This window comes from Scylla paramamosain, chromosome 43 (assembly GCF_035594125.1).
Source record: "Scylla paramamosain isolate STU-SP2022 chromosome 43, ASM3559412v1, whole genome shotgun sequence".
In the NCBI taxonomy this organism is placed as follows: domain Eukaryota; kingdom Metazoa; phylum Arthropoda; class Malacostraca; order Decapoda; family Portunidae; genus Scylla; species Scylla paramamosain.
In genome coordinates this window covers 7,591,225-7,607,283 of record NC_087193.1, presented here as the reverse complement: position 1 = coordinate 7,607,283, position 16,059 = coordinate 7,591,225, and the positions used below count along the sequence as shown (strand labels likewise).

At 40.7% G+C, this 16,059-nt stretch overlaps 2 protein-coding genes across 2 annotated transcripts in view; one reads left to right on the top strand and one right to left on the bottom strand.

The window, feature by feature from the left end:
- The window catches only part of LOC135093688 (tyrosine-protein kinase Abl-like), a 54,360-nt gene extending 44,654 nt beyond the window's left edge, over positions 1-9,706 (bottom strand). The window contains 1 exon segment of the mRNA XM_063993197.1: positions 9,353-9,706. Within this exon segment, the coding sequence (XP_063849267.1) occupies positions 9,353-9,479 (127 nt within the window). The 5' untranslated portion in view covers positions 9,480-9,706.
- Positions 9,707-10,203: 497 nt separating this feature from the next.
- On the top strand, positions 10,204-12,375 carry LOC135093691 (uncharacterized). The gene is made up of 3 exons (XM_063993199.1): positions 10,204-10,695; positions 11,085-11,229; positions 11,533-12,375. Exons 1-3 carry the CDS (start codon positions 10,545-10,547, stop codon positions 11,843-11,845), a joined length of 609 nt encoding a protein of 202 aa, XP_063849269.1. The 5' UTR covers positions 10,204-10,544; the 3' UTR covers positions 11,846-12,375.
- The last annotated feature ends 3,684 nt before the right edge of the window (positions 12,376-16,059 follow it).

Here is a 16,059-nt window from a genome sequence, read left to right as displayed (position 1 = left end):
TTCAACCATAAAAGCAAGAAAAAAAAATGTAAAAATAATGCAACAATTATCTAGAATAGTTACTTTCTCACTAATCTTCAGGTGAGCAAAGTAATTGGCGTAATTCCACCTGAGGGAGGGATGCAACACACACTATTTAATATTTCTGCCAGCAAGAATAAGTGTTTTTATTATTCCACCTCACCTTTGTTCCTCACTTGCATCTGTCTGTCTGTCTGTCTGTCTGTCTGTCTGTATTTATTCACACTGGGGGATATACACGCATTGATACACTTCTTGATGCGTATATGTGTGCGCGCGTGTGTGTGTGTGTGTGTGTGTGTGTGTGTGTGTGTGTGTTTTATGTTTTACTCTGCTTTACATATGTTTGGTTCATGATTTTCTTATTTGTCTTACTTCCCATCTTCTATACAAACACTTCACACAGAAACACAAACATTAATACATTTCTTAAGGCAATATTAATTTTTTTCTTTCTTTTTTTTATTCTGTTTTTATTTATGTTTGGTTCATGATTTTCTTACTTGCCTTTGTTGTCAGCTTTCATTTAATACAGCTCCTACAGAAATACAAACACTGGCACATTTCTCTAAGCACCAACGATTGCTTTCCCTCATATATACGAACCTCTTTTGCTCCACCCGGCAGTGTATTCTTTTTACTGGTTCGAATCTGTTTGTATTGTGATTTTCTTGTTTGTCTTGTTGCCAGCTTCTATACAAACATTTCATACATTAACACATGCGCTGATACACGTCCTGAAGCAAAAGTGAGTGTGTTTTTAATCTGTTTCATATATACAGTACTTGATTTGAGATTTTCTTATTTACCTATGTTGTCAGCTTCTATACAAACATTTCGTACATTAACACATGCGCTGATACATGTCCTGAAGCAAAAGTGAGTGTGTTATTTAATCTACTTCATATATACAGTACTTGATTCGAGATTTTCTTCTTTACCTATATTACCAGCTTCTGTACAAACAATTCACACTAAATTACAAACACTGATACAGGTCTCTGCACCAATGATTGTTTTCCCTCACCTCTTTCCTTCCACCAAGCACTTATTACCAATCGTTATATTGTTAATGACGCAAGCAACATTAGGTTATTAGGTAGCATGAGATTTAGTACTGATATTCCACGTGCTGAGTAGTTAGGTTACTAAAAACTATAGATTCAGTTCACAAATGCAAGCTGTGATGACAAAGCTTTCTTGTTAATTACAGGACATAAGACTGACATGGTCTAATAACAATCTTGCTTCCTTTCTTGGTCTTTCAGTCTACTCCACAACACTCATTTCTTGATAACTAAGTCTTACAACACTAGAAGTCATGAGGTAAAGAGGTGGCCACATTTCTTATTAACTCTGGCTTACACAATTCCTTCTTTCCTTTCCTAGCTCCTTCCTTTCCCAGTCTCTTCCTTCCAGTCCCTTCAACGAATCATAAATTATTCTGTGACCATCCTCTCTTGTTTATTCAGTCCTTCAAAAACAAGAAGTCACACAGCAAAGGTTATTGATGTATTTCTTATCAACTCTACCTTACACAATTCTTCCCTTTCTTTCCCAGTTTCCCTTTCAGTCCCTTCAACAATCCAGACTATTCATTTTGTGTGACCGTCCTCTGTTGTTCATTGCTAAGTCCTTAAAAGCTCAATATCACAAAACAAACTCCCTACGTGATATATTTCTCAGCAACTCAGGCTTACACAGTTCTTCCCTTCACTTTATTAACAAGGGCTGTTCTCTCAATCCATCTACTTGATAAACTCACAAGCTGAAGTTTTCCTCCTGCAGTGCTTCCCCTACAGCCCTTCTATCAATCTATTCACTTGCTCCTCTCTCAGTCCAGCGGCTATCAGCACTAATGACCTGTCAGTCAGTGCTACCAACCAACCAGGTACTAATTCATCAGGGTTTCTCCCCGTATCATCAGTACTTCAGGCTGACGTCAAATCTATCAACACAGCTGTTCACCTTTCCATGACTGATGTCTGTATGGCTGACAGTGAAGTGGAAACAAAGAGAGCAAGGGTTTTATATCTAGTTTTACGTTTCAAGGAGAGAACCATTCTTTGTATTCATAGACGCTTGGGTTCTAATAAGTGGTATTTTCAGAGGCAACATTGATGATTAAATTCTCAAGAGTGTTTTCTTTCCTGCTAACAGCACAGAATCCTAATTAAACTGCCACTGGATTCATTAAAACTCCCAATAACTTCCATTTTGGCCTATTAAAAGTCAAGATTACAGACATGTTTGAGAACAGAGACCCAAGAAGCACAGATTCATGGGTGCAGGTGGCCATAGTCAAGTCATATGCCAAGTCCGAGAGGAGCTATACCAGTGATAAGGCACCAAGACTCTTCCAAACACCTGGCTCTCCTTTACATGTCAGTCAGAGCCTTTCAAAATAACAATGAATTTCCACCAGACAAATTCACCAAGTTTACAAGGAGTTACTACAGTGATAAAGCAAGATCCTTTTAAACACCTGGCTCTTCTTTAGTTGGTCTTTCAAAATAGCAATGAATTTCAACTAATTTGCTTATCCTTTAATTTCTGTCAACCGCTTTTGAATGTATTCAGGGACCGGCACCTAAGTGGGACTTTTAATTGTAACATGTTGCTCTTAGCCAGTGCCCCTCCTACATTAATAAAAAATAAGACTAATTTGCCAAGTCTGAGAGGAGGTACACCAGTGATGCAGAGGCAAGACAGTGAACACCTGCCTATGTGCCTGAGAGGTGAGCCACAACACCAGAGTAACACAAGCAATGTCTGTAACCCCTTTAAAGGTGACATGACCACTCACCAGTAGACACCCTGGCTTTGTGTTCATCCAATCACTACACTTCTCCAGCCAGGCAGGTTTCTCATTGGCCGTCCCCTATCCTTCACTGTCCTAATGAAAGCTCTCAATTTTCTATTATAAATTACAGGTAAGAAGGTTCCCCTGTTATAATTTCACCTACAAAATTCCTCCATATCAGCCTAACCCAACTAAACCTGACTTAACCTGACCTGACCTGACCTAACCTAACAACCTGACTTAACCTAACCCAACTCAACATAACCTAACTCAACCTAATCTAACTTAACCCAACTCAATCTAATCTAACCTAACCCAAGCCAACTTAATCTAACCTAACTCATTGTAACCTAACCTAACCTAACCTGACCTAATCCAATTTAACCTAACTAACATAACCTAACTTAACCTAATCTAATCTAACTGACCTAATCCAATTTAACCTAACTAACCTAACCTAACTTAACCTAATCTAATCTAATTCAACCTAACCTAACCTAATCATCTAACCCAACCTAACCTAACCTTTACTCTAACCTAACCTAGTCTAACCTTACATAACGCGACCTAATCTGATCTAACCCAACTCACCTAACATTTATACTCCCAGGCATCCTACAGTGTTCTTATCCCTCTTTATCATCCTTCCTTCATATACTTCCTTTTAATCTTCCCTCTTATTCCTCTATCATCTTTCCTTCACATATCCTTTCCTTCCCTCTTATCATCATTCCCTCTTACCACTCCTTTTATTCCACATACCTCTTTGTCCTCTCTCATATCTCTTATTCCTTCATCCTTCCATCCCCCTTACTATCTTCCCTCTTACTCATCACACACCCTCCTACATGAGTCAGCCTCCACCCACTGTAAGGAACAACTGACAGACCGATGAATAACCACTGGGTGATGATAAGGTGATCCCTGGCTAGGCACTGGGGACATGGAAATGGTTGCGGTGTTTGGGTGGTATCTAGGTAAGGAGCTTAGCATTCCAAGGGGAGGGAGGGAGGGACAAAGCTGCCGGAGGAGGCGTTGGACAGTGGCAGTGATGATGCAGGAGAAAGGAGGTGGGTAGGTTTGTGTACGGATGTCAAGAGTAAGTGTGTTGGTGTTACGAGTGGTGTTATCCATGTGTAGTTTGTGGTTTAAAGCTGATGGCTGTCTTGTACTTTTACTGAAGGTGAGATTGCATGCATTTGCTAAGTTCCACAGGTGCTGTCTTATAGTCAATGAGTTGTGTGTTGTGTCCAGTAAAATTCTCAGTCTAGAAATATGTGGTGTTGTATAATTTCAGGTTGGAATAGACTGATTTGGTGTGTTTCAATAAGCCACCTAAATTTTAAGGATTAAGCATCACACATCCTAACATGAAAAACAAAAACTTCAGCCACTCAGATGTATAACACAGAATAAACTACATGAGAGAGTAATATTGGCAGCCATTTAGAAAGAACAACTGGTTAAATGTTGATAAGGAGACAAGACTATACCACGGCAAGTCTGGCTCTTTGAACTGCTAATAAGCAAACAGAACACAGACTAATCAGTGCCAAACACACCACTCATATAAAGGATCACATTATAATGCCCCATTCTTCACATAAATTTAGATGTGACAGGACCACACTACTCACTCAGACCCTTTAAACCATAACAAGCAAAGAGAGTGAAGACCAACGAGTGCCAAACATCCCAGCATTCATAACCTGACATAACCCAACATAACCTAACTTAACCTAATCTAACCTAACCTAAGCCACCTCATTCCTAGATATAAAAACAGATAAGAAAACAGGTTATACATTAACTCACGCCATCTAAATTGCTACTAAGTAAACAGTGAAGACCTTAAGCGTCAAACCTCACCCCACTCATTATCAAAGGTCATTATTATGCACCACTGTTAACAAGGAAGTAGATAAGGAGGGAGAACTATAGCAGTACAGGCAGGCTCTTTAAACAACTGGCTCTTAAAACAACTAAATAAACAGTGAAGATCTTAACCATCAAACCTCACCCCACTCATTATCAAAGCTCATTATTATGCACCACTGTTAACATAAAAGTAGGTAAGAAGGGAGAACCAAAGCAGCACAGGCACGCTCTTGAAACAACTAAATAAACAGAGTGAAGACCTTAAGCATCAGACTCACCCCACTCATTATTAAGCATCACTCTTAATGTGGATTTAGATAAGGAGACAGGACCACACATCACCCCAGCTCTAACCCCTTTAGTGTGACATACCAAGAATTCAGTGCACTCAAAGCAATGTATGAAATCTTGATAAACATCCACAAAAAACATGGGACAAAACAGTAGATTTTGCAGTTTCTGACCAATGCAGTGTGTGTAGGTGGGTGCAGAATAAGTAAGCATGTCTGAGAGTGGCTAGTTATTAAGGAGTACCAAATAGCTGTGGATGTATTGAATGATAAGTGCCACAAATAAACAGACTAGACCAGTGCCAAACATCACCATCATCCACCAAACATCATCACCTCTATCATGCCCCATTCTTGATACCATCCCTGCAGTAGAGTGAACACCTGCTTGACTAGAGAAGACAGTGTGACGTTTACTAAGACTCAAAGACTACACTGAGGATATCCACACCCCCTAGACACCAGCTACAATACAAGATTTTCGTACTTATTATTCCGCTAGTCTCAAAAACTGTTCAGTAGATAAGACAAGATTAACATTATATTTTCTGGTGTCCACAAGCATAACTACAGGCAATGAAAAAGGTTTAAATGACATGATCACTTTTTGTAGTCAGTGGTGCTATTACAAGGTTTGCCAGGCCACACAATGCAGTCCGAGCAGCGGCAGCATGCACCAAACACCCCCAGGCAGTCTTTTACTCTTTGTATTTCCAGTTGTTTCAAAGTTTGCTCAAGTTTCAATAAGTCTGCAAAACAATTCACCGAGGACTGAGTGAGTTGCCGGTGAAATGAGAAACCTGCGGCATTCGGCCAATTGGCGCTTCCGTTATTGAGGAGTGTGTGTGTATCTATTAATTTTATATGAGGGTTTTTAAAGTGTATGTATATGGTTATGTTAATATGGTCACTAGCTACTGTGTCTCATTCTCTTTCTCTCTCTCTATTTTTATTTCTTGGCACAAATTGCTCTCCCTTTCTTTTTCTCCCTCTATAAAATATTATATACTAGGTACACTTCTCTTTCCTCCACACACACACACACACACACACACACACACACACACACACACACACACACACACAGACACACATTCCAATCTTCAAATTCAAATCCCCTTTCCTTCTTCCAAGACATTACCAAACACATTTACCTAACACTAATCCTTCACCTAGTTACCTTTAGCCTTTCATTCCACATCACAGCCATTAATCACATAACACTGCAGTATTCTTATTTCATGGGCATGTTCTCTTTAATCATCTGCATTCCCTCACTATTGTTTTTTTTTTATGTTACATCTTTACCTCTGCTTGAAACAGAATTACAACAGTAGTAGTAGTAGTAGTAGTAATAGTAGTAGTAGTAGTAGTAGTAGTAGTAGTAGTAGTAGTAGTAGTAGTAGTAGTAGTAGTAGTAGTAGTAGTAGTAGTAGTAGTAAAGATAGGAAAAAAGTCTGATTTTATTCATTAACAGGTGAATTAGATGAGTATGGAATAAAAATATTAGGTTAGGTTAGGTTAGCTCAAGACAAGGTAAGACATGACAAGGCAAGGCAAGGCAAGGCAAGGCAAGGCAAGGCAAGGTGAGATATACTTAGGTTAGGCAAGGCAAGGCAAGGCAAGATAAAATTAAGTAAAGGTAATGTAAAGTGAGATAAAGCAAAGCATATATAAGGTTTAGTAACTCAGGGTAACCAAACCAAACCCAACTAGCTCTAACCTACACACAACGGTCACAGAGGCTCAGGAAGACATGAGGTGGCTGTAATATGTATGCCATGTGTTATGAATCACAATGGCCAGGTGGGGAGTCATGGAGGATAAGGTGGAGGGTCAGGCAAACACTGGTGACCTTTAAACCTCATCCCTGCTCCCTCCACCTCACTGCATGGCCTCATACCTGCTGCAAGCAGATCAAATGAGTATCAGGATGGATTAGGTTAGGAACATAAGCTAAGGTGAGGTAAGCTTAGGTTAGGTCAGGTCATGTCAGGTCAGGTATGGTAACAAGGGGAAGGAGTCAAGTAAAAAGCTTAGATCAGGTCAGGTCAGGTCAGGCAAGGTATGATAACAAGGAGAAGGAGTCATGCAAAAGCTTAGGTCAGGTCAGGTCAGGTATGGTATGGTAGCAAGGAGAGGTAATCATGTATAAGGTCAGATCAGGTATGGTAACAAGGAGAGGGTTATGTAAAAGCTTAGGTCAGGTCAGGTCAGTTCCGGTCAGTTATGGTAGCAAGGAGAGGTAGTCATGTATGGTACCCTGACCTAACTGACCTACCCTAACCACACCCAACTGCTCAACATGTACAGTTATGAAGTACACACCACGCCATGACCACCTGTGCAATGCCGAGAAATTGGATATCCTTGTTTATGTGGGAAATTGCTAGGATTGGTAGGACTGGTAGGATGTAATAATCATTTAAGAAGTTTATGAGTGTATGTGTCAACATGTACTCCTTCCCATACTCCTTCCTTCCTTCCCTCCCTCTCTCTTCCCTTCCTTCCTTCCTTCTAATATTCCACACTTAAATTCCTTATATTCCTCCTTCCTTACCTTCTGCTTTCCCACACTTAATTTAACTTGCTAGAATACTTTGCAATCTCCAAGAACTACTGTCGTATAATTGCAGTCATTACACCTGAAGGCTTGTCACCTGAGCCACCTGACAGGGAAGGACACTGCCAAACTGAATCTGGTGTTATTCAACCTCACCTTTATCACATCACTGCACTAAGAAACAACCATGTCACCTCCTTCTCCTTGATAATGAAAGGTTAAGTCAAGTGGTGTAAGATCTGGTCTTAAGACTTACCTAACCTAACCTAGCTTAACCTAATATAGCCTCTAAAGTAACCTGAGAGAATGAAACCTAACCTAACCTCACCTATGTTTGTCTAGCATGGCCTAGCACTCTCTAAATGCAATGTAATCAGTCAATCAAGTTTGTCATTCACAGATCCATCAATGGTTCCAGTAACAAGTCTGTATTCTTAAATATTTTGGGGTATTATCTTGGCAACTCCTAGCGAGCTGAAGGAAAAGTTCCTGGGATTTTAAAGAGAGGAAGTTTCATGATCCTAGTGACAGTTTAGGTGGAAGGAAAAGTTACTGGGGTTTTCAAGAGGAAGTTTCATGATCCTAGTGACAGTTTAGGTGGAATGAAAAGTTACTAGGGTTTTCAAGAGAGGGAGTTTCAAGATTCTGGTGACAGCTTAACAAGAGTTCTGCACTGTAGAAGGAAATAAACCATCCATGAGAATCCAAATAATCTGTGTGGCTTTTGTGCAGTATTGACGGGATAACAGAGCCTCACAATAAGAGTTGCACTGACAAAGGGTACTGGTGTAAGTTGTCCCAAGCTGGCACTGAATATTCTCCTTTCACTGCTGCACATTTTTTCCATAGTCACTGATTGACTTTGACATTTCAGTACTAGTCTCTGATACAGTTCTGCAGCCAGGGAAAGACAGGATCAACTTTACATTCCCTCTTTTTTGTGTCCATGCAAATAATCTTTAAACTACTCTGAATGTTGTAAAGGAAGATCATGGCAGTTGTTGTTAACACTTTCACTGCAATACAAAACAGTTACCACCAAAAGCAATGCATGAAATTTTCATAAGCATCTACAAAAAAGAAAGGATTAAAAAGAACAGATTTTGCAATTTGCACCCAGTTTAAAGATTGGAGGTGGCTGTAGAATAAGTAAAGATGTCTGAGTGATTGGTAATTAAGGAAAGATGTACCAAATAGCAGAGAAAGGGTTAAATATTTATGCTCCGAAGTAAACACAAGATTAGCATTATATTTTTCCTGTCAATGCAAATAGGCTTTAGCTCTGAATGCTATGAAGGATAATGATGACAAGGAAGGGTCAGTCTACCTAGTAACATTGGGGGTTCAGCCCTAACACATCCTCTTATTACTAATCTAAAGAGATTTCTTACTGTGTTATAAGAGGATATGACATAGGCACTGGATATGACACTACTGTTTCCGAGAATGACAGGAAGGAAGGACACACACACACACACACACACACACACACGTCACGACAGACTCATCACACACACACACTCACGAGACACACACACACACACACACACACACAGCGCAGAGAAAAGAACAAGAAGTCATAACAAAAACAAAATGAAAAAAATGAAAAAAAAAAGACCACACCACAACAAAAACAACAATAATGAATAACAATCAGTACAGCTGTCATTACCCCTCCCCCAGCCAGGACCGCTCCATCAGCTCCCCGCCCCCCTTGACCTGAGCAGCTGTCATCCCGCCCCCCCGCACCCCCGGCCACTCCCTCCCAGCATGCACGGCGCCCACAGAGGTACTCACCATTGTGCTCCGTGAATATGTTGGCCCCCGCGGTCCTGATGTCGCGGCCCGAGCGGTACTTGGCCTTGGTGGAGCGAGTGATGGTGCCCGAGGTAAGGTGTCTCTCCTTGCCCTGCTGCCCTCCCATGTCTCCTGCCTCTCTCGCACTCTCTCCTGCTCTCCCTCCCTCAGCAGCACTGGGACAGCATGGTGGCACCCTTCGTTAGTATCTCACATCCCGGCATCACCGCGAGCCGCCTCTCCGTTACGTCCGGCCCCAAAATGTCCGGGTGAAAGGTCTCCTCATCAGGCGAGCGACGGCCGTAACGCGTCCATCTTGGAGGCTCACCACAGACTGCCGCGGCGCCAACAGATGGCGCCAACAACCACCTGACACCCGAGCATCGCTAAGCGCAGACAACAGACTAGAGAAATTATACAATATAACTTATTCATTTCAACTATATATCAACAAAATAAAATATTTATATCAATTTTACATATATTATATCTTACACAGACAGAGCTGTGAGCGACATAACACTTGAGCATCACCTTGCGCATGTAGCAGATTTCAGTGTATTATACAGTCTAAGTATGAGCTTTATCACATTTATATATTGTAACGAAAGAAGCTTCAATATCATATATACAAACATAAGTTCCTATACAGCTGTAGATCAAGAAAATGAGCGCATGCACAGATTAGGGTGTCTCAGTGTTCTTTGCCCGCGCTACTGCACTACCATTTCAATACAGTATATTGAGCATAAGCCCATGCCATCAGTGCTTCATGTGATAACAGGACACCAAACTCTCATGATCAAACTACGTACCATTTCTCAAACATATGAGCCATACATAAAATTTCGGGAGAGCAATCTCGTTTTCTTTCAAGGTGACAGAAGGACCTAAACTATACTAAAGTCTCGTCCATACTGAACCGCCGGAAGCACAGGTAGGTGAGCAGTGCCACTCCTAAGGCCTAGACAGGAGATAGGTTAGTGTACTTTAAGTGTCATTTAGAGGAACAAAAGAAAATGTGATACGGAAGAATACAGCTTCGGATACAGGATTCGGAAGGATACAGCTCTATCCACGGCATCAAGAATATAATTGTTTTGACAATGTGCCAGGCACTGCATGACGTAATGGGTATATAAACAACGTAAAGCAGCAACATGATACACAATTCAGTAGCAGTGACGGAGTGATGGAGCGACGGATAGACCCCATAGCCAGCACCAGGCCGCGCCTCAGGCACGGCCTGTCGGAAAGCGACGCAGCAGCCCCAGCCAGCTATCCCTCACTCCTGCAGCAGCCGTCGCCTTTCTTCGCAGGCGTGCAGCCTTTCCCTGCGGCAGGTGTGTGGACTTTTGCTACTCACTGAGATCATCCTCCTCTTGTTTTTTTTTTTTTTTGTGTATTTTTTTTATCTTGACAGAATATGATACTTTATTGCAGTCTAGTCAGTACGATCACCGATAACTTACTGAATATATTTCCGTGCACTAAACAAAATGTGGCAAATATCTTCATGAGATTTTTAATGCAAACGTCTCCCACAGAGCTAATGAAAACGGGAGCCTTTTGCCATAGACTTAATACGCAAGAAAGATGACGAGTAAAAAAATAAATAAACAGATAAATAAATAAAGAGAGAGAGAGAGAGATAAAGAGACTCCATAATCACATGCTGCTGATGATAATGAGGGAACAACCTATTACTAAACTACCATTCCTCTGCCTGAAGATAATATGGGGGAGGAAGAGGAAGATGTCAATTATAGATTCAGGAAAGTGAAAATGTTTGAGATGGCGCCGTCAGATGACCCGGAGATGGAAGAACGACGGCAACGAGCCCTGTACGCAAAAAGAAACCGCGAAATAAAAAAGAGGTGAGGAAAATGAAGTTATGGTGGAGGAAGAGGATCAGAGGGCGGGTGTGCGTGTGTGTGTGTGTGTGTGTGTGTGTGTGTGTGTGTTTCTACCATGCCCTGCGGGAAGGAAGACTCTTCGGCACATAGAGGGCTTGACGCAAAGGTTTAAGTTTGTACGTGGCTCACAGCAGTTACCTGATGGGAAAAGAAACGCTCTTCCATCCATCATAACCTTTGTTGGAGTCGCTGTATGAATTATTTTTTGTAGCTCCATAAGTCTATCAATTTACATGTTTTTTTTTTTCCATATTTTTTTTACAGAGAGATGGCGCAGCTGCAGCGAGAAAAGGAAGAACTCCATACCGCTTTGCAACGGTACCAGGTGGAACGAACTCGCATGGTTGACCAGTCACTGGATCAACAACGCAAAATTGAGGAGCTGGAGCGACACCTTTTGGACGCTCACCAACAGCTGAGAGACAAGGATGAGTACATTCGAAAGAGCAAGGAAAAGATGTCACTTCTGAAGGCGCACTTGGAGCTCATCGCTGAGGGCCTTGAGGAGAACAATATGTCACGCAAGATGCTGGTCACCCTGCTCGCCCAGATCGACCAAAACCCCCACCACGTTTGATACGTTTCTATTTCCTGCCATTGTTACGTTACAGTGATCAAAGATGGAAAGTAAATGCTATCTGGTATGCCCCCGCCGCTGATGCTGCGACCACGCCATGCTGCTGGTCAAATGACGCTTTATACCAGAGTTGCTTGCCACGGACGCTCGCCACTCAGATCTCCACGTGTACATTGTGTGACCTGGTCAACGCCAATGCACTTGAACACAACTGTCTCGCTTACTCCGCCGGGACAGGATTTAACATTTGTGTGTGTAAACATTTCCTTCAGGTGGATAATCTCGACTAAATTTTGATAAAATATTAAATGTCATTATTTAGTTTCTTCTAATTTGTATTATGTACATATGTTTGTGTTATTCATGTTCTTTTGATAATCATGGGCTATACATGTTCGTTTCTTTTACTGTGTGTGTGTGTGTGTGTGTGTGTGTGTGTGTCTAGGGGGTGAGGGAGGCTTCCAACGTGCCCTGCGAGACACGTATTTTGGTTTACCGCTATCTGTGCACAATAAATTTATCAAATCAGATCACTCACATCCCGCCTTCCTCCTTATTTTGCACATGTAACTGTTTTTGAGCATACCGTTGTTAAAACAGATGTTCTTTTCAACTGGGTACCTTTAACCACACCCCTGTAACGCAGAAGGTTCAAGCAAATATCCTTTTCAGTTTCACCATTTATCACTAATGCACGCTGCTTCATCTTTGCTGTTCCCTCAGGGTGTGGGCCCCTTGTGAACATTTGGTGAGGGTGAATGGGACCAGTGAAGAGTGAAGACAAAAAGAGATAATCAGTAGATATTTTACTTGCACCAGGACCTCACGCCACAGGCTTCATACTTCTGTCGTGGTAATAAGAGTATACTCCTATTGCCTTGCGATGTTTATAAGATTGTAATTCAATCATGATATAGAATAAAGAGAGAGAGAGAGAGAGAGAGAGAGAGAGAGAGAGAGAGAGAGAGAGAGAGAGAGAGAGAGAGAGAGAGAGAGAGAGAGAGAGAGAGAGTTTGCCAAACTGAAGGAATATACAATACTCGTCACTCGTACACAGAAATATCACAAAGGTGTGTTGTAACAAAACAAGAGATTGCGCTGCTAACAGAAAACATGCAGTGCCACTCGCAGTTTGAGAATATTAAATATGATTAATCAAGGTTTGTTTGTCTGAGATGTGAGAGAAGCGTAGACGCGCCTCAACTTTGCATTCCCTGCACCCATCACTGCTGGTGCCAGACCACTGAACCAATCAATGACAACTCAGCCAGTGTGCGATTACATCGGTGGACAATTCAGGCAGTAGGCAATTCAGCTAGTTCGAAAAGCTAAAGCATTCACAATAATCTACCCATTTGACGAGTCTTCCCCGGAGTGCAGTACGCTCACCAGCCGCGGTACCTGCTGGGCGTTTCGTGCATCGCCGTGATGAGCGCCGAACTCGCTCGCCATCGTGTCTCCTGTGTGCACACTACTGCTGCACCTGTGTTTAGGACCATGATGACATCGCCACCAGCAGAATACTGGAGTCATCTAACGTTGTCTGATCCTCTCATTTCCTGTCCAGCAAGTGAGGAGCTATTTCCTTCGCTCCATGCTGCCAAACTGAAGGGACATTTATCTGTGGCGGGATGAAAACCAGGCACAGATTGATTACCACGTAGGAGTAAACAAACATAACACACTCGTTCAAGTGTACACTGGTGCAATTACACTTGTGACCACAATTAGCCTGATACTATAAGTTCCTCCATTCAAGTCTTTCTTTAATAATGATAATAATGATAATGATAATAATAGTAATAATAATAATAATAATAATAATAATAATAATAATAATAATAATATTTATTAATACCATTATGATGATATTACTCCAATGTTTTGTTTACGTCAAATTCATTGGCAGTGGCTCAGTTGTCTTTTTTTTTTTTTTTTTATGTAGGAGGGACACTGGCCAAGGGCAACAAAAATCCAATAAGTAAAAACGCCCACTGAGATGCCAGTCCCAGAAAAGGGTCCAAAGCGGTAGTCAAAAATTGAATGATGTCTTGAATCCTCCCTTTTGAAGGAATTAGAGTCATAGGAAGGTGGAAATACAGAAGCAGGCAAGGAGTTCCAGAGTTTACCAGAGAAAGGGATGAATGATTGAGAATACTGGCTAACTCTTGCATTAGAGAGGTGGACAGAATAGGGGTGAGAGAAAGAAGAAAGTCTTGTGCAGCGAGGCCACGGGAGGAGGGGAGGCATGCAGTTAGCAAGATCAGAATAGCAGTTATCATGAAAATAGCGGTAGAAGACAGCTAGAGATGCAACATTGTGGCGATGAGAAAGGCTGAAGACAGTCAGTCAGAGCAGAGGAGTTGATGAGACGAAAAGCTTTTGATTCCACCCTGTCTAGAAGAGCGGTATGAGTGGAACCCCCCCAAGACATGTGAAGCATATTCCATACATGGACGGATAAGGCCCTTGTACAGAGTTAGCAGCTGGGGGGGTAAGAAAAACTGGCGGAGACGTCTCAGAACACCTAACTTCATAGAAGCTGTTTTAGCTAGAGATGAGATGTGAAGTTTCCAGTTCAGATTATAAGTAAAGGTTAGACTAAGGATGTTGAGTGTAGAAGAGGGGGACAGTTGAGTGTCATTGAAGAAGAGGAGATAGTTGTCTAGAAGATTGTGTTGAGTTGATAGATGGAGGAATTGAGTTTTTGAGGCATTGAACAATACCAAGTTTGCTCTGCCCCAATTAGAAATTTTAGAAAGATCAGAAGTCAGGTGTTCTGTGGCTTCCCTGCGTGAAATCTTTACTTCCTAAAGGGTTGGACGTCAATGAAAAGACTTGGAAAAGTGCAGGGTGGTATCACCATCATAGGAGTGGATAGGACAAGAAGTTTGGTTTAGAAGGTCATTGATGAATAATAAGAAGAGAGTGGGTGACAGGACAGAACCCTGAGAAACACCACTGTTAATAGATTTAGGAGAAGAACAGTGACCGTCTACCACAGCAGCAATAGAATGGTCAGAAAGGAAACTTGAGATAAAGTTACAGAGAGAAGGCTAGAAGCCCTAGGAGGGTAGTCTGGAAATCAAAAGCTTTTGGTATGTTCAAGGCAACAGCAAAAGTCTGGTTGAATTGTCCAGTGATTCAGTTGGTATGAGCTGCAATTGATATCACACACACACACACACACACACACACACACACACACACACACACACACACACACACACACAGATATGGAGACAGGACAGCATGAGCATAGCTCTTTTCCTGTAAAACACAACTAGGTAAACAACTAGGTAAATACACACACACACACACACACACACACACACACACACACACACACACACACACACACACACACACACACACACACACACACACATATATATATATATATATATATATATATATATATATATATATATATATATATATATATATATATATATATATATATATATATATATATCATGGACCATGGTATATATATATATATATATATATATATATATATATATATATATATATATATATATATATATATATATATATATATATATATATATATATATATATATATATATATATATATATATATATATATATATATATATATATATATATGGGGTTGTAAAAAAAAGGCGGTGCTTGAGGTTAACACAACAAACACTGGGAGAGTTGGAGGCACACCAAGATCTTTAATATCGAGTTATGTACACACAGACTAGATAGATATATAAAGACCATCAGTTGTTACATCTCTGAATATATAATTATATATGTATGTATATGCATATAGTATATACATATATATGTATGTTATGAATCTGAATGACGTAACATCACAGTGAGGGGCTCCAGAGAAAAAAAAAACAAATTAATAAAACAAACATATTGAAACATTACTATTGCAACAAACACATGGCAACATTACATTGCTACTTTTCTGAAAAAAGTAATAGCAATAATAATTTTCATATAATAAAAATCATCAATACATTAATGGTCTTTCATAAGTTTCTATTACTCATATCAATACAATTTAAGAGTAAAAAAATATCAAATGCATAAATGAATGTGAAAATGTACTTATGGAAAACTGATCCTAACATAACAGGCATGTAGATAAAGTGATCAAAGCCAATAAAGAAAAGGTCTTGTACAGCAATATGATGTGCAAACCACTCCAAGATGAGACACATTTCCTC

Coding starts and splice junctions, on each gene's coding strand:
- LOC135093691 (XM_063993199.1), top strand. CDS start 10,545: ATGGAGCGACGGATAGACCCCATAGCCAGCACCAGGCCGCGCCTCAGG. Junction 10,696..11,084: donor GCAGCCTTTCCCTGCGGCAG/GTGTGTGGACTT, acceptor CTCTGCCTGAAG/ATAATATGGGGGAGGAAGAG. Junction 11,230..11,532: donor AACCGCGAAATAAAAAAGAG/GTGAGGAAAATG, acceptor TTTTTTTTACAG/AGAGATGGCGCAGCTGCAGC.